The sequence below is a fragment of the Excalfactoria chinensis genome, chromosome 10, assembly GCF_039878825.1.
Source record: "Excalfactoria chinensis isolate bCotChi1 chromosome 10, bCotChi1.hap2, whole genome shotgun sequence".
NCBI classification, from domain to species: Eukaryota; Metazoa; Chordata; class Aves; order Galliformes; family Phasianidae; genus Excalfactoria; species Excalfactoria chinensis.
This window is the reverse complement of record NC_092834.1, coordinates 6,348,729-6,373,570: the sequence shown is the minus strand read 5'-3', so window position 1 is coordinate 6,373,570 and position 24,842 is coordinate 6,348,729. Positions and strand designations below refer to the sequence as shown.

The following is a 24,842-nucleotide window of genomic DNA, read 5'->3' as shown; positions in this document are numbered from 1 at the left end:
GTGTTCTGTCCAGAAGGAGGATTACTGTCTCTGTATATGGACCTCAGAAAGAACAAAGCAGACAGTTTACAAGCAAATGACCTTGATAATAAAGAAAAAAAGCAAACAAGAGTGTATGATCAAATCTACCACTTCCAAGAGACATCTGATGCTCTTCAGGCTCACAAAAACTGATATTTCCTACATATGTTCATACAATGGAGCTGGAAAAACTGGCAATGCCTGCTTTCACTGTGCCAACCCAACATACACTCAGATTTTTCCTTAGACAAACTACCAGCGTTTTAAATGTAAACACTGGAGACACATACACAATAAACCTAGTACAGTACACAATGCCATGCATTTAGCACCATGTCTTTTGAGGAGGAGCATCGCCTCACCTGGTGCTGAGTGTCAAACAACTGTTCTAAATCACTGCCTCTGGCAGCTGCTCTGAAATCCAAAGAACAAACAGTTAAAATAAATGAAAGCAAAAGCCTTTTTCTTTTTCCCCCCAAGAAGATAATTTAGCATGACTTTCCAGAGAACAATTTGCATGGGATTACCCACAATACACTGCATTATGGTAATACTTGACAATCTCTGATGCATATTAGACTGGCAGTGTTAAAAATCTGTCAAAGGAAAAATAAACGATACAGGAAAATGATGATGTAAGACAGGACAGTAAACATTCTGCACTTGTGTAATCTGCCAAAATTCACTCCAAAATTGGCCTGGGAAAGAGAATGAGACTATTGCGCACTCGGAACAGCTTTAGGGAACATTCCCAACTCAAGCAGAAAACAATACCTGACTGAGACACGGACGTAATCACAGAGGAGTGGAAAATACAACAAATCCGAATGAGAAGCTGAACAGGAAACACGAAGTGATTTTCTTCATTTCTTTGATTTCCCACTGGGTAGTAACCTGGAGGGAATCTTCCCTCTTGTTCATCCACAGCAGGTTTGGTTCACTACCCTTCACTACACACGTTCACTCAGTCTGCCTTCTGCTCCTCTCCAAGCCCCGCTGTATCTTCTTCTGATGCTGCTGGTGATCCTTAATGGACTCTATACAGTTCAAAAGTGGCTGTCCCAAAACGAGCTCCAGAGCTGTATCAGTCACAGAATCCAAACTACCACCACCTCCTGCCCTCAGCCATGGTTGGCTGCTCAGCCCTTCAATGCACTTCACCCAGAGAACAGGGACTCTAAGAACTTCTTGCACTGACCTTGTACTTTCCTACATAAAAAAAGCTGCAGGAAAATAGTATGAAATGGACTGACTTTGCCAGTTCCATGCATCATATTCCTAGTAATTCAAGTAATTGTCTATCACTCCTGTGATAGACACACAACTATCTGCCATGGGCTGGTTGTCCCCACCAGCTAAGGCTGCCCAGGACCCCATCCAACCTACCCCTGAGCACTGCAGGATTGGGGCATCCACAGCTTCTCCACAAGTCTTTACCCACTGAGCAGCACAGTCTTCACAATCCATATATCTCCATTTTAGAGACAGAAATATGGTACAGGACCATGTCAGAGACCTTGCTCAAGTCCAGGTATACGACATCAGTTGCACTTCCTTTGTCCACCAATGTTGCCACTCCATTTTAGAAAGTCACCAGTGAAGAGTCATTTAACTGGACAGAGGCAGTTTTCTGGCAAAGCCCTCACACTAGCAGTGGTAGAAGACACTGAGGGGGAATGAGGCATAGGTTTGGCCAAGAGGTGGGAAAGAAAGAAGTAGCATTTTCCACATGAGTTTATTCAATAGTTTTCTCACCACTAAGTTGCAGAAAATGGAAGGAAAAAACAACCAACAAACAAGCAAGGGATGAGGCCAAATTATATTGCTGAAGAGGAGTTATAGAGATTAGTGTAGTAATTAATCAAGACAACCATGTCAGCAAAGGTCTGACCTTTATTCCTGCCCTAGTAACAGCTTTGTCCCGATGACTTTTGGCTTGCATGCTAAAGCGATTTAGATACATCCCTCAATTAATCGCAGGATATCCTCTGGGAGATTGGAGAGCAGTACTGCAAGCTGCCAACAGGGATGCTGAATCAGAGGAGGAGTGACCTAGCGAAGGGCACCTAGTGAAGGACATCAGCAGAGCTGGGGAGGTAACCCACAGTTCTTTTTACCTCTTACACTTCACCCCTCACTGCTGGAAGCAAAATTGTTTGAAGCTTCTAATTTGAGATCCTGCCATATTTTAAAAGATTAATTATTAAGATTTCCCAAAAAATAAGAAAAATAATAAGAGGGTCTTAAAATAACTCGTGTCTTTTTCTGTAAAGAAGTAACAGCACCACATCAAACTCACTCAGGCAAGATGACAGGCAGCTGCAGAGATCACGGCAGCAGTTACTTCCCTCTTCTCTCTTTTCTTGTGAGATAAAGACCTTCTATCAGGCAGATGTGCTGCCAATCCCACACTCATAGAGAGTGTGGAGTCCCTTGCTCAGTGTTGTGGGTCACTTACAGCTTCTGGAGTACTAGCAAGCTTCTGAGCACTACTCTCTGCAAAGAACCTCAAAGCTCTGCAGATGCAGTTGTGCACCTGAACATATGGGAGTACCTTCTATCCTGCCCAGTAGGGACAGACAAGTGGAATCTGAGCTCTCTCAGAAAGGCAGCATACAACTACAGACCTTCAGTAAATAGGAGGACTAAAAAGCTACAAATTCAGGAGAGAGTGGTGAAGCTCAAGATTGGCAGGAGACAGAAACAACATTTGAAGACGTCTGCTTCTATTAGAATAGCTATTATTACAGCAACTGGATACCTGAATCAGTTTTTGTCTCCTAAGAAAAATAACAAATGTATTTGCCCAACAAGTCTGTCCATTATGGCAGTTAGAAGCAGAGACTGTCAGAGCTTTATGCCTGTGAATTAGAGTCCCTGTCAGGATCTTAGCTAGTCAGAGTGAACAGAAGCCTTAAATTAATAGCTTAAGTTACAAAACTCAGAACAGCTAACACACATGTTGAGTACAACCAGCTGGTTGTGAGGTTTTCAGATACTTGGCTGAATGAACCCCAGATCTCCTGCCCAACACAGACAGGGTCTCGTATAAAGTCTGGAATAGATTTTCTAAGGTTTATTTTTAGCAGCTGTTCCACAGTTCTGATATGGAACAGAGACAACCCAGACATGATACTCTGATGGTGAAATGAATCATTCTTTCAGAGCTCTGAAAGCAATAACAGGCCATAAAGGTCCTCAGCCAGACCCACCTGGGGCCTTCACCCATACCCTCTGCCTATTCTAAGAGCCCCATTTCAGCTTAGGGCTCTGCTGTAAAAGTGCTGGTCTGTAGCTCCAGTGGCAATGCTTGCATGCTTTTACCTGAGCACACCCTATAGGTCTAGACTCTTGACTCACAGAACTGACTTCCCAGCATCGCCTTGTCACTGTGGACCTGCAAAGCAGTTTCTGAGCTGTTTGATCCCACAAACATCACCAGACCTTACCCTGAATTACTAACTTGTTTTTTCGCTTTGATGTTGAACCTGCTACACTACCATGGACTTGCCTAATGATGTGGACTCGTGGCTGAATCTAAGTACTTTTCAGAAGCCTGGTCTGCTTACCTTGCTTGGAGGCAGTGAGACTTGGCCTTGGCTGCCAAACTGAGACCATCTGGTATTATCTTAATTTCTCCTACTGCTAGCACTGACCCTAATTCTTTTCTCAGAAGAGGCACACATACTATCTTTCTCCCATACACCTCAATACAGAGGTTACAACATCCTAAACCACGACTAGATTAGGCCGACAGAACTATCTCACACTACAATCCAGCTACAAAAATAGATTCCCTTTCCGTAGTTATTGTTGGCAAACATGGGTTTTAGTGAGAGAAGTTATTTCTGGACCTTTATTGGCAAGCCTTCTTTTCAGAGACTAAAAGGAGGAGCTGGTGCTGGTGGAAAAATTGTTAGACATAACTTCAAGAAATGGCAGTTTCTGCCAAGCTCTTATGCGTGTTTCTCTGGGGGGGAAAAAGGCTTTATTAGCTTTTCTTTCCAGAGGTCACATCTATGAGGGTAAGTGAAAGAAAAAAGCACGTATGGAAAGTCCTCGGTCTCAGATTGACAATCAGCTGCACAGTCAGTGCCACAAAAGCCCTTTTGCACTTGTGCCTCTTCTTTCATGGAGGAAAATCCCCATTTTCTTAGAACAAAATGATGGCTAAAAGTGAATGCAGTGGAGTTTCCAGCCAATTTTGGTACACTGTGTTATCTCCTACTTGGAAACCCTGCACACTTCTCATCAGGCACGTATATAGATCTGTGCATATACACATACACACATTTACATGATCACAGAGGTACAGGGACACATTTCTAAGACTCTAGCATTACAACAAACAACAACCATCCATAAAGATGCAATTAAAGTTACACGCTCATCAGACACACTGGTGCACACTTGAACAGCTGAAAGTCTGAGAGAACATGCACTGGACTGTTTTCCACATCCATGTGTATCCACATTCATGTTTATATTGTAGTCTTCCACAGTCTCTAGTTTGCACCCACGAACACTAACTGCACAAACCCAGCCCAGCAGTACAAACACTCATCTAATGTGTAATTCAAAAAGCACAGGCAGGCAGCTAAGTGGGAACATTCCTATCAGTTCCTCTCACAAACTGTGCACGTGGTCTTCAGGCCTTTGTCAACAACACACTAATTATCTTCAGCAGTTACCATTATAAACAGTAGAACATAAGAAAATGCATCTCAGGCCTCTATAAGTGAACTCATTACACCTGTCACCACCCAATAAATATAAAGGGATGGCAGCGAACTGTGTTTCTACTTCTGATGCATTTGCTTCACTGTAGCATGGAATTTTTCAGCAACAAGTTAGGAAATAACAGAATAAATATGACCAAATGGAAACAAAAATTAAAGCTGCACATATACTCTCCATGCACTCTGCTGCTAGTTTTCCCCTCCAAACACGATGCAAATTCTACACAGTCCTATAGACTGAGTTCTCTCTATACAACAAGTAGCTGAGCTGCGGCACACAAAAGTGCCAACGTGCCATGGAAGAATGAAAGGTTTTATGAGTCTTTTCTCCACTTCCACCACCTCCCCCTTCCAGTTAATGTCAAGCGTGCACATATAAATGAAATGTATTTGGGGCTTGTGCCAAGACTCTGTAACACAGATACAGAAATAATATGGGTAAAACATGATTTGTCTTGGGACTGCTCTGGTTGTCTTAATAAGAAGGTCTTCAGTGACTGATATGGCCTTTCTGGAAGCTTCTTACTGTTTAAATTGTAGATGAGGAGTTATGAGACCTCACATTCAGTTCAGTTTATCACAGCTGTACATCCTCATGTGAAATCAGTGGAACTGACTGAGAAGAGTAGGGTACTTGATGAAGCACCTCGGGGATTGAAATATGTGTTATTAAATGTACATGAAATCAACAAAATTTCACCCCCATTTATTCCAACCAGTCAGAATCTCAAACAAAGGCAACCTGGCCTTAAGTGGACTGCATTTATGTATCTGGAGTGAGCCCAGAAGTGTCAAGTGCTTCTCATTCTTACAATGCATGTGAGCATGTAACACACCAGATCTTATCACTATGAAACCAGCGCCTCCTTGGGCTGTCCCTCATCTACGAATGTTTTCACACAGACTCAGGAATCTGAGCTTTTCTCTTCCAAAGAGCATCACTAAAGATTATTCCAAAGAGACACAGAAAAGTCTGCTAATATTCCTCCTCCTCTCTAGCACTGAATTCATAGAAGATAACATTCATGCTACACCAGCTAATGGCAGACACTAAAATGTTACCTGAATACCCTGAGATCAAATGTCTGCCCAGAAGCAGTGAGTATCAAAAACATGACAAACAATTCACCATTTACACATTGTATCTCTGAATCAAGAGGTTGAAGGTATTTAAATAGGAACTGACTTGACTTTTGTCTGTTGTCTATTCTGCTTTCAGTCAGCAGCTTCTCTAACACCCACTGCTGTAGCAAACCTTGCTTATCCTGTCTTCCTATGCCACAAAACGTAACGTGGTTTAATTTCTACAACACCTACGCTGAGAAAGATATTACTAAAAAGCTGTAGAAGAGTCAAGGAACATGTGCTGCGTTCCTTCCAACATCTTGATGAACGCTGGATGAACAGTAGTGAGAATACTTTACAAGGAATAAGGCATTTCCCCTCACTCTATAATGCAGCAGGTCACACCAGCTTAGACAGCCTGTACTGACAGCAATTGCCTGCTTTGTTTTGCTTTCCACCACCTTAGCACCCTTCATGTCAATACGTGCCATTGAACTGAACTGCACAGTGTGAGGAGCCCGCCCAACCCTTCTGCTCCAATCTCAGCTAGAAGAGGAGATGCGACACGGCCTCAGAAGACATCCATCCCCTCTGCACGTGGAAGCCCACAGGACAGCAAGGCACACATTCACAAACCCCACTGCGAGTGTGCTGCCTGTCAGCAGGCTTCATGGCAATCCTATACACCACACTCCACACCTCTAATTAGTTACAAATGCAAAGGAACTGAAGGACAGATTTCCCACCTAGCTGTGCATTTAATAAAAGGTCACCAAGGAAACGTGATTTTTTTTCCTGTGAACAGAGACATCAAAAGCTAATGAAACCTGAACTTCATCATTGCTGTGTACCTTTTCATTTTTCATTGAGAAATGAACTTCCTTTCCCCTTCACGAGATAATCCAGGCTCCCACAAGTGCTTTGCAAGAATGGTTTGGCCTAAAGGGTGAGAGTTATGCATCCCTTCCTTTTTCTCTTTCCACTGACAGCCATGAAACAGTGTCATACGACAGAGGAATGACACACAGCACAACGTAATTTTAGTTGTACATAGAAAATATACACCTTAAAGTAGCCACATGTGCTATGCACAGATGCACAAAATACAGACATGTATTTAAAGCAATTAATATGCATGTCAGTTGCACACCTTTTGTGTTCTGCCTAAAACCAGAAATAAATGCATATATACAAACATCTTTGGGCACAACTTCTTCCAAGCACAGCACACAAACACATCCTCTAGTGTGCATGCAGATGTGACCCTAGCTACTGCATATACAAATCTATTTGAGAAGAAGAATTATGCACATCCCATAACTCACTGGCAGTAACATGCCATTGCCACTTGTGTGCTCGTGTCTGTATTCTAACACGTACCCCACCTCTATGCATGCGAGAAGCCTGGGAAATCAATAACCACTTACAGCCCTTCAATCCAACACTGTCAACTTTGTTCCCTTCTGTTTAGAGTGACAGACAAGCAGACTGAAGACAGGGGACACATCAGTATGCAGCATAGGAGAAGTGGACACTATCAGCATAAGCAACAGACAGGAGCTACTGAATTCAGTAGAGGCTGCTCTTGCCTCCTGCAACCAAACAAGCAGAGCTGTTGCTGTCCCAAAAATCTGCTTTATTCCCAGGAAATTGATGCAACCAGATAGAAGAAACCAGAGCAGTAACCAGGGGCCATTTTCCTAAAACAACATAATTGTACAGAAAAAGATTCAGAAAAAAAATTCAATTCTTATTTGTTTCCTAGGTCTGAGCAATGATCTTGTCTACATAAAGATGCACAACATGCTCAGTATAACACCAGAACAACTCGATATCATATCCTGCAGAGAAGACAGCATGAAACTAAATATACTTCAGACACAGCAGGCTACCTTTAAAAATTGTCAAGTTGCTTCGTTGACCTTTTAAAGGGAATGAACATACAAATGCATTACATTTGAGAGCAGTCAATACCTCAATGAATTTCAACCAATACCGCAGCATGTGGAATAACCAAAAAGCTGTTGGTCTGACACGAGCTCTAATCATGTACCTCCATCAAAGCTCACAGCCTCACCCACCCAAATGCTGTCCAAGCATCTCAGAGCTACTCGGTCTCAGCCTACAACATGGACTCAGTTTTACAGTCCTGAGTTTCTCACTGTATCTATATTCGGAGATCTTCTGCATTATGAACACGTCCCATTATGCCAGGCCTGAATCTCTCCTGGGCAGAGATTGGCATTAATATAAATATAATTATGGTCATTTAATAAATGTATGATGCATGTCACTCTATCTCATTAAATTAACAACAGGAGTGAATTTCGTATTAGTCGTGACAAGGCCCATTTTCAAAGCTGACATTTAATATCACTCCCCAGTATAATCATACATCAAGGTTCACAAATTAAAGGATTTGGTATGAGTGAGGGATGATCAAATACATGAAGCCACAGAACCAGTACTATAGCTTGCTGCAGATATTCAGCCTATGTAATACATTTACCTACAATTGATGAACCAGCAGAAATTCCAGCCATTTCAGTGCAGATGGGAGCTCGTGGAAACGTCCTTGATTTAGAAAAACTTCAGCACTTTGACCTCTGGAAGCCCTTCCAATCACCAAAGACACTGGCTTGATCAGAAAGGCGACCTTTCGGTCACTATTTCAGAGCCAGTCTGAGCTGTTTTCAGACTCCATTTACTTCATTCTCCCTCACTAGAAAAGACAAGAGGGCTGCTCTCAAAAGGTCACTGGGAAAATGGTGTCCAGCTGCCTGCTGCAAACTCCCTATGTGCCATCAGACTGCAGGGAACATAAAGCCCATCACGTAGCTCATTCAGTGCTTTCATCTTTGGAGGAAAGCAGTAGTATTGGCCACGGTGTTGACTTTAGGTGCCTGTTCACCCAGGTGCAGGACATCTGAAGGTTGTGAGCAAGGTATTGTGTTGCTCAAGCGTGTTTATGCTGCGTTACAGAGCTGTCTCCCTTTTTCCCATCACTGCCAATTGGCGATGCATGCATGCATGCCCTGGGCCATCACAACATGGCTGTACCACCCATTCTCCCCAACTCAGATGACAAGTCAGATCCAACTCTATTACTTCTCAATGCTGGGAAAAAGAACACAAGACAGACAATAAAACAATGGAATTGAAGGCATAATATAACAGAAAAAGAAAGTGGCAGAGGAAATATCTTAACAAGTGCTGGTCCTCCATTGTTTTCACACAGAATTAGCATTTCAAATCAAATAAACTACTTAATTCAATTCTCAGTTCCCTCACAAGCTAACATCGTTTTATATTTATCTCCAAGTCAGAACAAGTCTCTCCGCTTGCAGCCTGCTGGCCATCAGCTTTTAAAGGAATGCTTCCCACTGAGATGCTAACCGTCCTTCTGATCACGTGGCAAAAACATACATATATTTAAAATCCTACTTAGTAAAAGAAGTCACCTCTACGAGGAATAACTGCAAAATGGACAATGTTTCAGGGCTTTTTATTCCTGTTGTACGTAGCTGTACTTCTCTCACAAACTCATTTGCAATATCGTCTTCGAACTCACTGAAAACCACCTTTCTCATTGTGTTTCTGAGTGAATCTCTGATTCAATTTTCTTGTGTAAGTTCATTCGCTACTTCCAGCACCCCCAAAGGAAACTTTCTGCAATAGCCAAGAAGAGGCGGCACGCAGCAAGAGATTTGGTTAGGAACACTTTGGGAAGAACTTTTTTAATCCAAGGCAGAACTTCTTTATAAAGTATACCAGGCTTCAGGTGGCTCTTCTCAGAAAGAACTCCTTGGGTTTTAGGCCATGCTTCTGATCAGACCTCATAAGAATGCTAGCTTTTTCTTTTCCAGTCATTGCATTAAATTCTTTTTTTACTGTCTTTAGTAGCAACTGCCATGAATTTTCAGTGACATTCTTAGCTTCCCACATCTAATTCCTACATTACTTTGGCCGATACCCATTTTCCCCTTTTTCTTTTGTTCACAGAGAATAAACCTATGCATTTTCTCCCTATCTTTGAGCAATCATCTTTAGGTAAATGGCCTCTACTACTGTTTACTCCTATCTGTCAGAATCTCTAGTAAACAATTAGTACTAGCAAAAACGAAACAGACTAAAAGAAGTGAAATCCACCTTGTGACAATCCATCTAATATATAGATTCTTCATCAGTGTTATGATTCACTGTCCTCTATGCTCTAATTATCACCTTCTCTTTACTATTATACCAAGATGGGTTTTAACTAAATGCGTCCTCAATTCTTGATTAGAGAATTAAGCTTTTTTTGAATATGTAACTGAACCTATTTTAAAAACATTGTTTTTTTACTTATAATACCTCTGTAATCTTTTTTTCTTCCTCTTGTGGTCTGCTTTATTTATAATACATCCTCAGTCCTGGAATATTATCCCTTATTAAGGGAAAAACATACATGAAGACTTTAATAGAAATGATGCGTTCTGCCCATATTAAACGTAATTGGGTCATGATCACTGGTGTCTAGGTAACCACCAATTCTCCCACTGAAGATTAATTCACCCTTTCCTATCATAATGTGGTGCAAAATAGAGCTACATTGGATACAACATCTTTTGTGCTAGAAAATAATCATCTGTAACGCTCGGAATCTGTAATAGAATTTACTGCTGTCAACATGAAATCTCAGGTACACAACACCCAAACAGAAGTCCAGAAGTACACATTTACTTTTTCTGTGGCGAATGCACCTACTTATAAGGTAACTCATCTCATTTTACTGTTTGTCCCACAGAATCTAAACTGTCTCCTTACCTAGACTTTGTCAGCACATCTGCAAAGATGTAAACATGAATTATCAGGAAATGAAGACAGATTGCCATTCTGTCTTCCCCAAGCTGCATACACTTCCCTCTAAAACAGGATCGATCTATATCTGCAGATTCCTGTCCCTATCAGGTTTCAGTACAACCAATTACACTAAATTTCATCAAGACCTTTCAGTTGATCTTGTTCATTACTCAAATAGTTAAGTGTAGTGCGTAGACTTTTGAGGAATGTATTTCTTCTGTAGCTTTTCCTGTATTTGATCAATTTCTTTAAGACAAACTATTTAAGTTTGAATTGCACTTATTTTTAATAGAGCTCTTTTTGTTGCTTCAGCATTATTTTTCACTTTGTGGAAGATCAGATCTCTTCCTCTGAAGTACAAGAGTCCCTCAACCGTATATCCTCTATGACCACTGGAAAGCAGTTTGGTTTCTCCAACAAAAAGTCTTCTGTTGCACATCATTTACATAACCATTACCTTTCCATCTTTTCTCCCTTCTCTCAATTTCAGCTCTAAAAAGCTGTCAGATAATAACAACAATACATCTTTCCTTTTCACCAAGAACCATACGTATCCTATAACACACAACTGCACTTGTTTCCACATGCATCATCTAAGCTTCTCTTTGTATCTTATTAGTTTGCTTTAAGAAGAAAGTCTGCTGCCACATCATACTTATACTTGTTTACACCTCTGTCCACTTTTCCTAAGTGGAACTTGCTTATGATAATTACTTGGTTGAAAATATTTTAACGATTCCTCGTCTCACTTCATCAGCTATTAATCAAAGATTAATATTCTACACTCCAGAAGCTGCCTGTCTCTGAGAGTAAAAGAAATACTGCAAAACATCAGCACTGGATGTTTCCAAATTCTCCTCTCACAACTATGAGTAACCAACAACTTCTTTGATCTCTGCTCTCTTCAGCTCCTTCACCTCTTCTCTGTCCCCACTTACAGTATGTAAATCACTTTTTAATCGTCCCTAATGTCTGCATTTCCATAGGTTGTGTGCTGTAATTTCTCTTTTCTGACCATGCAATTTCACTTGTAGATAGCCACCATCTGGCATCACATGCATCAAAAATTTCTTCCTTGGACAAAAATTAGAATATAGCAGGTTTCTCTTTGTCATCCATATGTGGTATACAATACAGCCTCTTACCTAAAGATAAGCCATGAAGCTCCAGAAATATCATGTCTAGACATATTGCCTTCTCTGCCTCATAGATTACTCAGCACAAGCAACCTCTTTCATCTAAGTTTATCACATTCAGAAACACATATTTCTGCTCCGTTATTCAGAATTAAAGTGTTTGCAATTCAGTTTGGTTTAATTTACTTTGGAAATGAGTTAAGCCAAATTTAATTAAGGCTACCTTAATTCCGCTTCAGACTGTTGACATGTGGCTTAATGTGGTTTAGCACAGGACTTTCCACTTGCTCCTTTAGCTAATTCAGAGGTACTTACCTGCACATTCTCATACAAACTATTATAGAATTCAGCCTGTTTTAATTAATTATCAACACAGACTGAAAGGTAACTTGGTTGCATTGTAAATATTTTTAAGAGAAGAACCTGCAAGTTACTAAATCTCTTTTTAAACCAGCAGAGAAAAAACTAGAGTACATCTGAAAATAGCAGGCAGACGAATTCAAATTCGTACAAGGAAATAATATTTAGCACTTTCTGATCCCTGGAACAAAATATCAGGGGACCAGATGGATTTCCAATCATGTGATGCTCTCAAATCCAGTCTGAATTCTTTCTTCTATGAAAAATCTTACACAAACACGAGAGTTTGGTACAAAGCTGCCTATGTTGTATAGGAGGTCAAAACCAGAAGAGCTGATAGTTCCTCCTGGGACCATAAGCTGAAATATGCATTGTGGAAGAAGGGAAAAAGAAAGAGGAAAGACAACGCTATTAGTACAGGAGCTTAGCAGATAGGAAAAAAAATAAATCTCAATCGGGAACATGAAAAAGGAAAGACCAAAGAGACAAGAACTGGATGAGAAAAAAAAGAAGAAAGGATGCACCTACAGATTTCAAAGTTGGCAAGAATGAATAGAGTTAGTTTGATTTCTTTTTGACGAGACCAAGGGACCTACGATTGGATCATCCATGAATAAAGACAGCAGTGGATGTGGCATAGAACAACAGATTAAACAACCTGGGAGCCATGGCAGCTGTGAGGAGTACAGTGCAGAAATCAGCAAAGGGACAGAATGGAGGAGGAAGTGAGATTACATTTCAATATATAGTTTACATTCAATATTGGACAGCATATCCAATACCACTAATATTGCTATTATGAACTCGTAGAGTTCACTGCTGCAGGAAATCCCATGGGGGAAAATATTATGAAAGGGGACAGAAAAGTGCCATAATTATTTAGAGAAAGTTGCTCATTATCATTACAGCACCCTTGAAATAATCAGGCCTCATGCTGCAGCACATGAAGCAGAAAGGAGGCAGGTCAGGTGGGCCGGTAGGATTATTTCTTCTTTTCCATGTCTTAGTGTAATTGAATCAGTTGCACTACAGACTGGTTTTGTTCTCTTAGGAGCCACAAGGAACCAAACACTGTATGAGGCAGGATACCTGATCATTGCTGGACCAATGGTCTGATCCAGCATGGCAAATGTTATGATGCTAAAAGGGGTAAAAATCAATCTTTGCAGAAAATCCTGTGTATAAAAGACTTTGAAATTTAGATGCTTCTAAAATCCATGCAGAGTAAAAGACAAACATGGCTCCTCTAGCCTGTGCTTTAGCCACCTCCCAATTCTTATTTTCCATGCCTGAGGAGTTCATGATTAGACTATGAGCTTCATCAAAGGGCAATTTTCAGCTGCCAAATAGATTTGTACAATAAATCCACATGGGACCAGATTAACAAGCAAGAGAGACATCAGAAATCAAAAACCTAGCCGCTGTAATTCCACAGAAAACTTGAAAGGATGATGTGCAATGATATTTAGACTTTTAAAGAGACACTGCTAGAATACAACAGCTAGTTTTCATTAGGAATTTTGCTTTTCTGTCTCACATCCTTCCCAAGAGTTCTTTTCATTAGCAGACTTAAATCCCACTGATATTCAAGGTTGTACCGTTCAGAACTGTTCAGTGGGCTTCAGCTGAAACAGTACCATTTCATCCAAAGCGCAGTATCTTTTCCATGAGACCATAAATGCAATTAATTGCAAATGAATTTTTTGCTTCTAATATCTAAGTTGCCTGGGTTTGCAATGTCAGCACCTGGGAATCTTCGATCTAATCCCATCCACAACTCCCAGAAAATGGGTATGACAGAATACTTGCATTTCTGATTCCACACAGTCTGGTTCTTTATTTCCCTTCTAGGGAAGCAGCTTGTTAATTCTTCCCAATCTGTACCTATTCTACATTCTATTGGTACCCAATCTGTACCAGACTGGGCTGCAACCAAGCATCTAGAAAGGTTTAGAAGTAGTTGAGGGAGAAAACAAACAAACAAAGCAGATATCAGCTATTTACAGTATATTGGAAGGGGGAAAAAGAGAAATATCAGCATTCAGAAAGGTACAGAATCAAGGTAACATCTGTTTTCCTTTCCTGGTCCCCACAGAATCTGCTGTGTTCCTTGGTTTAACAAATAAACCAGCTGATAACTAGGAGATGCTCAGATCATTTGCATGTAAAAAGAAAGGAATGTAGGGATTTGTTGGAACAAGCCCTTTAAGACTAAGCCCCAAACAGAGCTGAGGCAACTGTTCAGTTACACCATAGTGGAAAAGAGTTGAGAGCAAGAAGGGAGCACATGATGGCTCTGCTTTGCTATTCTAAACACATCCATGCCCGGTGTACCTCTACAGAACTAGATGCTTCCAACTCAGCATAGTCAGATCTACTATGACCTCATCCCATCATTACTTTCTGTTGTGCTGAAGAAAAAAAAACCCTAAAAAAAACAAAAACAACAAAACACAAAGCAATTACAAACCACAATGAGGGAGGGGACCTGTTCTCCAGTTACACTGACAGACAGCCCTCGATAATCTATCAACAACCGAGACAAAGAAACTGATTTAAGATGCTATTACTTCCAAAGGGCCCAGATTGTGCTACGCTGCTTATTTAGAAGCTGGAGAAGTAGAGATCCTATTTGATCAGCTTTGAAATTGGTTCCAAAAGGCAGAGAAATTAGCTGATTTTTCATTTCTCTGTAGTTCAAGACCATATACATTTCTCCTTTTGTTTATGTCAACAAAATCCGAGTTAGGATATAGCACTCATTTTTTCTGCCAAGTCTGTGGAGAGTTCTCATCCAAGACTTTGCTCATCTGACTCAATCCAGCCTAAGAGGACCAGAAAACACAGGTTTGTGGCTGCAAGCCACAAGCCCTGGTGCTGTGCTTGCAGACTAATCATTATGTTGCTCTGGCCATCCAAGGAAGATGAATGCTCACCGTCTCCGGTTGGTTTGCTCTTTCCCATGTGTCTTTGCTCATTTCCTAAATGCCATTAACCTTTACATCGTTGCGTTAAGTGAAATCGTCAAGACTAAAAGGTACCACTAGAATATCTTGAAAAGTGAATCACAATTTACTGAAAAGGATTGGTGGACACAAAAGGAGCAGGAAAATACGAACAAAAGGATGCAAACTTTTGCAATGGGCAACAACTAAAGAAAACATAACGAGCAGAAAACCTTAATTTAATTCTTTACTCCTTAGATTACTACAAGATAACTATTTGTTTTTCTCCTATACTTCTCTTACAATTACAGCTGCTTCCAATTTGAATCGCTTTGGACCAGAACTGGAAGCAGAACTATGAAGAAAAAAAACCCCATTCTTCTGTATTTCTCAGCATCTGCTTTTGAACGACGTGCCCAGGCCTCAGAGGGTTCGCTAAATGCACATTTCAGATCTGATTTTTTGGATAGAAACTTCTGGATGCTTGTGAAACGTCCTCATACTTAGGAAAAGTGTAAAACGTGGGAGACAATGGAAACCAGAAATAGGAAAAGCCTCAGATTTCAAAGATGATGTAAACAGTTTACTGGAATGCTCATCAGAAAGCCCAGAATAAACCCCGTCTCTTTTCATTTCCCTTCTGCAAGTACTTATCAAATATGCTCAGTGGCAAGAACATTGCTGCAACCATTTCTGTTGGTGTCTGAATACTGGCATGAGTCCAAATTAAAATTATTTGCAAGTTTGAGCACTCGGCGTCCAATTACCAGAATGATATACATCTTACTGGCATAGACAAGCAATGTTACGTGACTGCAAACTCCCTCAAAACAACCCAATTTCTGACTATCGACTGTAATAAACTGCTTACGAATAAGGCATACATAAAAATTCCTCAGAAATATAGTATGTGATATGCAATAATAAGGAAGATAAAGAAAATCTTTCATTGCCTATAGATAACTATAAAGAAATAGCGCTGCAATTTCAGGGACAAATGATGTATTAGTAACAATTTGGTTACTTTGGACAGAAATGGGTCAAACCAGAGCAGTCCACCTCTGAAAGAGTAGCAAGAGAAAAGGCTTTCATCTTGGCATACTGCTTTATTTCTGCCACACTTTCATAGCAATTCCCTGGTTCATTACTTGTATAAAATAATTCAGTAAATGCTAGCCAGGTTACAGGGGATGGATAATGGCAGCTCTTCCCATTTATTAGACTCTCATCTCTGCAGTTACTGTATAAGGGGCCAGGATGCAGAGTTTTTCATCCAGTTCTGCTACCCGTTTATCAGCAGCTCCGTCCTTTTATCCCTCAGCATTTAGGTACTTCCATCTCTGAAATACAAACTATTGGCTCTGATCTAACAAGGAAGTTATCTTGGTTTTATGCCAGTACAGCATTAAAAAAAAAAAGAAGCAATTTCTTAACCTACTAAACGGAACAAGGCAGACTTCAGCAAGATGGCACATGATTTGTGGAACACATGTTACATGACTAATGTCACATCCTCACTCACACGAAGATGGCTCACAGAACCTTCAGGGATATTTACTCTCACAATTTATCTGGGGTGAGTTTTGTAGAGATGGGGGCTTCTAGCAGTTAGAGAGGCCATGACTTTTGCCGGTTACTCTGGCCAGGCTCCACCTGCCAATTGCTGCTGTTTCACCAGGCACAGTTTTACCTCTACTTTCTCCTACTGTAAATGACTAGAGAGAACACAAGCAAAACCAAATCAAACCAACCAACAAGCAAACAAAACATCAACAGTTTTTCCTCAAGCTTCGTTTGGTATTCATCACCTCTGGCTTACTTTACTAGTTCAGTGAGCTGAGTAGTTGGACTCAAAAGAAGAAAAACTTTTCCAACATGAAGATGGGTTCTGTGGAAGAGCGCTCCTGAAATTCCCCAAATCCTCATTTCAACAAAGGTGTTTTGAACAACTGTCAACAATTTCTTATGAACATATGGCCACTCTGCTCGGTGCTGCTCTCCCTGAGTCCAACATCTCTGCAAATGGATGGCTTTTCCCTCTCATCGAGCCTGGTGATAGAAGTTGGGGCATTCAATTCCCCTAACACAGAAGCATTAGACTGGACAGAATTATTTTTTTCTCTTGACTCTCCCAAAGACTTTCTTCAAAAAGGGATCCACGTCACCAGTAAAATCTCCTTCAAAGGGTACTGTCAAGATATCTGGAATAATTTAAAAACTCATTTGTTACTCCTTGTTGCGCGTATCCCTTTGAAGCAAGAAGCTGAAGTCTATTTACATCAGTACTTCATCTCCTCTACCAGGCACAACATGTCAAGGAAAATGCCCTTCCAACACCACATGTACTGAGAGAACATGGAGCTGAGTTTTGAGATTTGCCATGTTGCTAATATATCTGCTTTGGAACGCAAGTGTATACATGGCACAAAATACATCAACTAGTAGGATGGTGAATACAGTTAGTAAACCAAACAGCCCAGTGCAGTACGTTACTACAGGGTCTTAGCTAGTCGGCCAAGAATCAAGAAGAGTAAAGTGTAGGATATGGTAAAACAAAGAGATATGCAAGTTTAAAAATGAATCACACAGAAGAATCTTAAGAGAATATACATATGTGTCAGTGCAGATTTGATTCTTTTGGGCCAATATTTGCTCCCGATTGTACTGAATAGAGCTTTCTATGGCACAGCCTTATATTCAGTATTCTACAAATCAAATAAGACAAGATGGCTCAACATCCTGCAAAAGGAGGACAGTAATAAAAACCTGGAGGGTAACAGGTCCAGTGAGGGAGTAATACAGACTGCATTCACACTGGGAGAGAAATGATAGGCAGTTTCTGATTACTTTTTGTTTTGATTGTGAGATTGTAAACTGGTAGAAGTAGGAAGGAGAATTCCTTGTTGAAATGGACTGCTTTGTTTTAGGCAGCTTTCAAATGTAGACGCTGCTGTTCTAAGACTCAATTGGACAATCCAGACAAAAATCAAAGAGAGTCTGGATTTTTTTCCCCTTCTTTTCTTCTTTCTTATGTTGAATAAAACCTTAGATAAGATCAATAGTTTCTTTAGTTTTATGTTTCTCTTCCTTAAGGGTAGATGGCTTATTGCATTTCCATTGATCACACAGACAGGGAGATTCAACAGAGACAAGTCATCTTTTCTTTTGCTCTCATTTCTGCCCTCCCCTATACCCATTTGAAATCAAATGACTTTTAATCGAGGCTGGGGTCACAACTGTTTCTCATTTACATATCACTAGTAACAAATTCATGCCTTATTTTTCACTCACAAAACTGCTTTAGAAATGGAAGTCACATTTCTATCCAAGATATGCAACACACCATGCAGCCAAAAAACTTTAAGAACTTCTTTTCTGGGACTCTCCATCAGACAGGCTACCTTTCGGTTTAACTCAGCCCTCCTACAACATTGCTCTGTGGTGAGAGGGGGCTCACCTGACAGCCCCATGCATTTAATATTTAAGCCTCTTGCAGTCTCTATAAAGTTTTACTGTTTTTTCCTAAATCCTTTGCAAATTCCATATCAGATACGTGCAACTTCAAGCACAAGAAGTTTGTATCTCAGTTTACAGTCAGCAAAGCAGCTACATTCACCATTTTCAAGCAGGAAGAAAGTCAAAGACCAGGATCCAGAACTGCTATCAACACCATTAGAAGCCTGACCACCAGCTTACTAAGTGGTGTCGCACTTGGGAGAATGCTACATAAAACATTTTAGATCTGCTGGCACAACTCATGCAAATTTGGGTTGAAGATACTGAAGGAAGTAGAGAACAAATCATTAGACACTGATATTAACCTGATGTCCAACTGCTTTTAGATGTTACTCTGATTATCTAGGATATGAGTTAAATTCTCCATGGAGATCACTAGGAGTTTTGCCACTGATGTTAGTCAAGGTAGAATTTCTCCCCACTGTCTAAAGGAAATTTAAAACCCCACCACAACCTGTGGTGGCTATTGAAAACCCATTAGCACTTCTCAGAGTAGGGAGCACTAGTTGTAATGCTCAGGGCAGTTATATTCTCTTTCTTTAAACCATCTTCAGATATTTCTTCTGCCTTTTCTATCTAAGAAATGATGTGAGTATAGTAGAGCACTGTTAAAACAGCAGTTGAGTACTTGCTGGCTACATTCTATGGAATGTTAAAGGATTAACATAGAGCTTGCAAAGAATAATTTGAATGTCTTATTAATTGTTATTTGTAATAATGGCTTTTTCCTTAAGGGTCTTTTCGGATCCTTAACCACATATTAATGCTGTATAGATGAGGATTGCTCCCTAGTGGGAGAAATAAGGTGGAGCACAGAATCCCTTCCATGAAAGCAACAGGTTTGGGAATGGAACAAAAAGAATTCGCCATTTGAGTAAGCGAAGAATTATGAACAGCTAAATACAATTACCAGAGTTCAAACTGTGTACTTAAAAAGTGCCAAGAGGTTCCTGTCTCTGATGCACTCATCACAAGTACAGTCCTTCCCACAGCATCTGGAACATCATTTGGTATGAAACTTAGCTCAATTTAGTTCACAGTTGTATTGGTTGTTAATATACAGATGGCAGCAAATGTACAGAAGGAATAAGTAAAGGGAAACTCACCAGTGGTGGTGCCTTGGCTGAAGAAGCTGGGGCAGTCCTCACTGGTGAGCAATCTCCAAGAGATGGTGCCTCAGTGGGAGTCAGCCCTTAAATGAGGTCTCAGAGGGGATGGAGTCGAGCTCCACCCCTTCCGGGAGCACAGCTACATCACTCTCACCTGTGCTCCCACAGCTGACCCCACACTTGCCTCAGCTGATTAATCAGAGGTTCAGGCTGTGATTACCAATCTCCCATACAACAGTTAAAGCTGTGGCTTCAGCTCATAGATGAGCTACCTTTGGCTGTCAGTAACAAACTCCAAGTGCAGAATTCGCAGTGCAGACTCTTAAGTTTAGCCAAGCAAACGCCCAGATAGACTGCAACAGAAAGTGTACGACTCCTAATATTCATGTTAATTACTCAGATCTACTGTGAGTACCATTAGAAGGACACAGTCTGTATCATCTCAAAAACGCTCCTTCATTCAGCTCAGTGTTTTTGGCATTAGACTGGAATTTCTTTTTATTTCACTGTCAAATGAAACCTCAAAGCAAGGATCTACTTCCTTGGCATGGAAGATTAGAAGTGAAGGATCGTGGAAGGATTTAACTGAGAAGAAACTCAGAAGAATGGCTACACTCATATTGTAGAAGGAAGTTGGCAATACCAAACAGCACACAAACAGCACTCTCTCTTTATTCTCCCAAGCTCATGAGACACACATTAGAAGGGAGCGTGGCACGTAGTTCTTTGGAAGATGTACTCACTTTATAGAGACCATGGCTGCAGCCGCAGTACGTGCTCTCCATGGTGTAGCTCCTCAGCACACCCATTTCCTGCCATACCACCACCCGGGCTGTTGACTCGCGGGACTTTTCTACAAGGAAGCTGCAGCTGTTCATGACAAATGCAGGGGCCACTTTGTCCAGGATTTTAGGAAGAGTCTGTAAGAAAGTATCAGCAATGAGAAAACGAATCAAACAGATGTACATGCATTTGTATCACAAACATTTACAAAGAGGCCTATGCTTTTTAAAGTGCGTATCACCAAAGCTAGCTGTAGAAACTGTCACTGTGACAGTTCCAGCTAGTGCCAAACTGGACTCATCTTTATCCCATGTGAAATCTTCATATTCTAATGTTTTGTTGCGTTTGGTTTTTTGTCCCCAGTCACAGACAAAAACGCTAGAAGTACATTTGGCACATCCCATCCAAAATGATGTCTTTGCACATCCTATAGTTTTAGACTGCTGAAGTCACTTATGAAGCTTTATTTTTTAAGCTGCTTCAACATTAACTACATTTTCCTGTTCTGCCTAGAGGGTTGCAGTCATAGCTCAGCACACAATGTTTCCATTCTCTCCTTTCCAGCTCCTCCTCACAATTTGACAAGGGATTCTGCTATAGGAGGAATTTTGTTTGAACACAGCACACAGCAGAGAAAGAGAATGCGTAATCCCACTGAAGGTCACAGATAATTATAGGAAAATAGAGCTTAACATTTAACTATCTTGCATTGTGAAATAAACCAAACTATTCTCATCTGGGATCAAATAGTACATTGAATACACTCGGTATAGAAAACGACAATAAAGAGTAAATATGAAAATTCAGTAAAATTACCTCTTAGCTCTGAGTGATTTTCTTATTCTAGAAATCATTTCTCTCAACAGCAGCCTATAAACACTGCTAATACACAGCGCTATCAAATATTTCTATCAGTGTGGATGCAACACTTCTACATGCTACCTGTAAAAACATACTAGATAGCTTAACACTAGGTGTGCTCAGTGTAGAAATTGGGCCTTTACATACAAAAGCACATATGTGTGTATAAATCTTTGTGCTTGCATCCCAGTATATGCCCAAAGACCATCTGGTCCATCTAGTGAAGAGCAAGTAAAATAAGAACATTCATTATTTCTTTGATGACAGCTTTCTTTACTTCTGAATGGAACGGAATCATACAGAAGGAATTTCTGCTCATTACTAATGGCATTGACCCTCAAAATTCATTCAGTTTGGGCAGTGAAAGCCAAACAGCTAATTTCACTTTCCAATAACAATCAGTGAAACTGACTGATTCTAAGCAATTCTAGTTCCACTCTGTTGAGCTTTACGTCACAGTTCTGTACAGGACTGCTTGGTTTCATCAAAATTGAGAAAATAACATTTAATAGCTGGTCTTCTCTTAAAGCATGACTGATGCGAAAGATAAAATCCTTGGCCTAAACTATTCTGCAACATCCACTGCCAACATCTTAATCATACATAACTCTGTAATAAAAAAGTAAATGCTATTTTCAGTATATCCCATCTATAGTTATGAATGGACCCTACCAGTTCCGTAAGGTACAGACATATAGATCTATAAGGTCCATTCATCAGCTGAAAAAAAAACTCATGAAACTCAGAAAACTGGAACAAAGTGAGAGATTACATTTCAAACCTGAGACCAGCATGAGCCTAACTCTTCAGTCAAGATCTGCAGTGTGCTATTAAGAGCTACAGCATTCCTTGTCCTGGGAGAATACCAAACAGAGGAATCTTTAAAATTGATTGCTTGCTCTGGACTAAACATTCACTGCTTCTGAATTGCCCTCAAAGTACAATTTGCTGCAAAATATTATGATTCTGAGCAACACTTCCAGGTTTTCCTGGAGCTGGGTTAAAAATACAGCACAGTCACCCAAACAATTATAATCCTGAACACAATCATGAGATCCAGCTAAACTGTGTGTGAAAGTCCAGATAGTTTTCGTTCTGTCCTTATCTGAAACAGCACACAGATTTTTGTAAATATATACTATGAAGTACCATAATCAGATCTCTAATCCAGTTTAGTTTTTAAAAACAATTGAAATTATATGCATAATCAGTCTTCTATATTTGATTAAATAAAAACGCTGGCAGGTAACAGTAATGTCTCTGTAGTCAGGACTCATTTAGAAGCATTATCAAATCTGAATTTAATATTCCTTTCATTTTACCAGCTTTCACTGGATTTCACACTAATAGTTCTTTCCTCTCTGCTTTTCTCATTAATTATCTTTCAATTGTATTTTTGGGAGGGTGAAAATGCATCTTTTCGAAGGATTCTTTTATGACAGCACATTACTTTAACCGCACTCCCTGTCTCTCTTACAGCTGGATTTAGCATGCACAGCAACAGGGGTGCTGCCCCTCATGTAGGACCCTGTCCATAAACCTCCATTCCCATTTAATCAGAATGGAATTAGGAATCTTTACTGATGTCCCTTCAGAGATTACTGTCAAAGGGGCCTGGAATGGCGATTAAAAGGAGAAGTCCTGAAGTTTTGCTATGCCAAAGCTATGCATGTCATCTGAGGCCAAGTATTAGGAAGTAACAATGCCTCTTTCTCCCAGTCAGGGTCTACAGCAAAGGCTGATCAAAAATCACAATTTTCTTGAGGTATTTTGCTCATGTTTTTGGGAAGCAAATACATCATGGAGGCCAGGATCATCCCCAGTTACTCATGGGAGGAAGGAAAGAAACTTCCCATATTTTGCGAAAGGGAGAACTCTAATCACAAAACCTTTCATCAAGGCCACTGCAGATTCTTGGACACCCTTAGAGGCTTGCTCTTGGTTTCTTCATTGCAGATTCAAGACAGGCACCAGATGCTGAAAGCAGCATTTGAATTCTGTTTGTGTAACAGTGAACTATCCTCAGCCTTTTCGAGCCCTCTGAATTCAAACACAACAAGTGATGTTCTGACTGTAAGCACTGTTCCTGCTTTTCCTTGTGAAACAAGTGTTTCCACGGGGACTTCTCATGAGTTGAGGGTGAGAGAAGCACATGTATACTTGGAACTTATAAAACACAAAAATACAACATTTCTATTAGTCAGTGGCAGTGACAATAAAAGAGCATCTTAATAAAATGAATTAGAGATCCACCTATTGACAATATTCTTGCAGATATCTAATGCATGAAGATAGTAAGTAGGAATTATTTAAACTTTTCTGGATCTTTGCTCCTCTGGCGCAAGAGAAGTCTGAACCTACCAACAGAACTTGTGATCTGACCTCATCTTAATGAGGGATGTAGGTGCACATGCATGACAGCAACTGCAGAAAGGAACAAAGCAGACCTACCCTGTAGCCAACATCTTCTGTGATAACTGCTGTGTCAACCACGCAGCCTGCTTGCCACAAGGTCTCCTTGATGCTACAACCATAGAGGAACACATTCTTTTTCTGGGAGTGTCCATGGTAGTCACAGAATACCTAGGGAGAAAGAAAGGCAAAATCTTAAAAAACTGAAGTGTTGTGGTTCTTCACAACAGACACTATAAACACTAGAGGATTATATGTGAGGAATTACACTTTTTTCCGTGCTCTTCAGACAGATTCAAAGCAGAGCTCTGGGCCAAGCCTATAATCAGTGTCAAACTTCGTTAGTTAGCTGTACCTCGCTTTAGCTATTGGAACTGACATGATCTCAAGAATCCAGTGTCAGCACCAGTGCATTTCTGTCCACAGCAGAAATAAACATGACACCTGTGCAAGATTCCATTCCAACCCAGGAACCTGAGAGTTCATGGTAACTTATGATACAACGGAGCAATTTGTCGGGCTCCTCTGACTTCTCAACTCTAGCATTAGCCTCAGGAGATTTAAAAACTGCACCTTTTGCCAGCAATTAATCACCTTGGCTTCTTTAAACGCAAAAACTGTGCTACACAATGTTTAGGAAAATGTAATTGTGCAATTGTGTAAAAATGTATCGTATGTGGTCAGATCCTTACATGAATTCCTGGACATGAAGCACAAGACATGATCTTTGTGACAAATAATCTGATTCCATGCTACCTAATGTATCTGTTTAACCCATCTCTCATGTCAGCTATCATATAAACTAGATACAAGGTACATTCCAGGTTTTAATGGAAGTTTTGATTGCTTCCATAGGCACATATCAACTCCGATAAAAATGAAAATCACGATTTAATGACCCAAGAGGAAAATATTGACCCAAGTGTTAAATAATAATCAATCTCACTGCCCTCTGGAATATGGAGTCAATACAGACACTGCTGTTACATATATTCTCCATGTCTTTATCAGAAAAAATCAGAAATCTGTCAGTGAAAAGACAAGGATTTCTAA

General features: G+C 40.3%; 1 protein-coding gene across 1 annotated transcript in view; it reads right to left on the bottom strand.

Moving 5' to 3' along the window:
- Nucleotides 1-24,842, bottom strand: part of AGBL1 (AGBL carboxypeptidase 1) — a 252,491-nt gene that overhangs the window by 97,378 nt on the left and 130,271 nt on the right. Inside the window, exons 20-21 of the mRNA XM_072345926.1 lie at nucleotides 23,829-23,960; nucleotides 20,477-20,653 (exon numbers count right to left, since the gene is read on the bottom strand). Of these exons, the coding sequence (XP_072202027.1) occupies nucleotides 20,477-20,653; nucleotides 23,829-23,960 (309 nt within the window). The remainder of the gene's footprint in view (nucleotides 1-20,476; nucleotides 20,654-23,828; nucleotides 23,961-24,842) is intronic.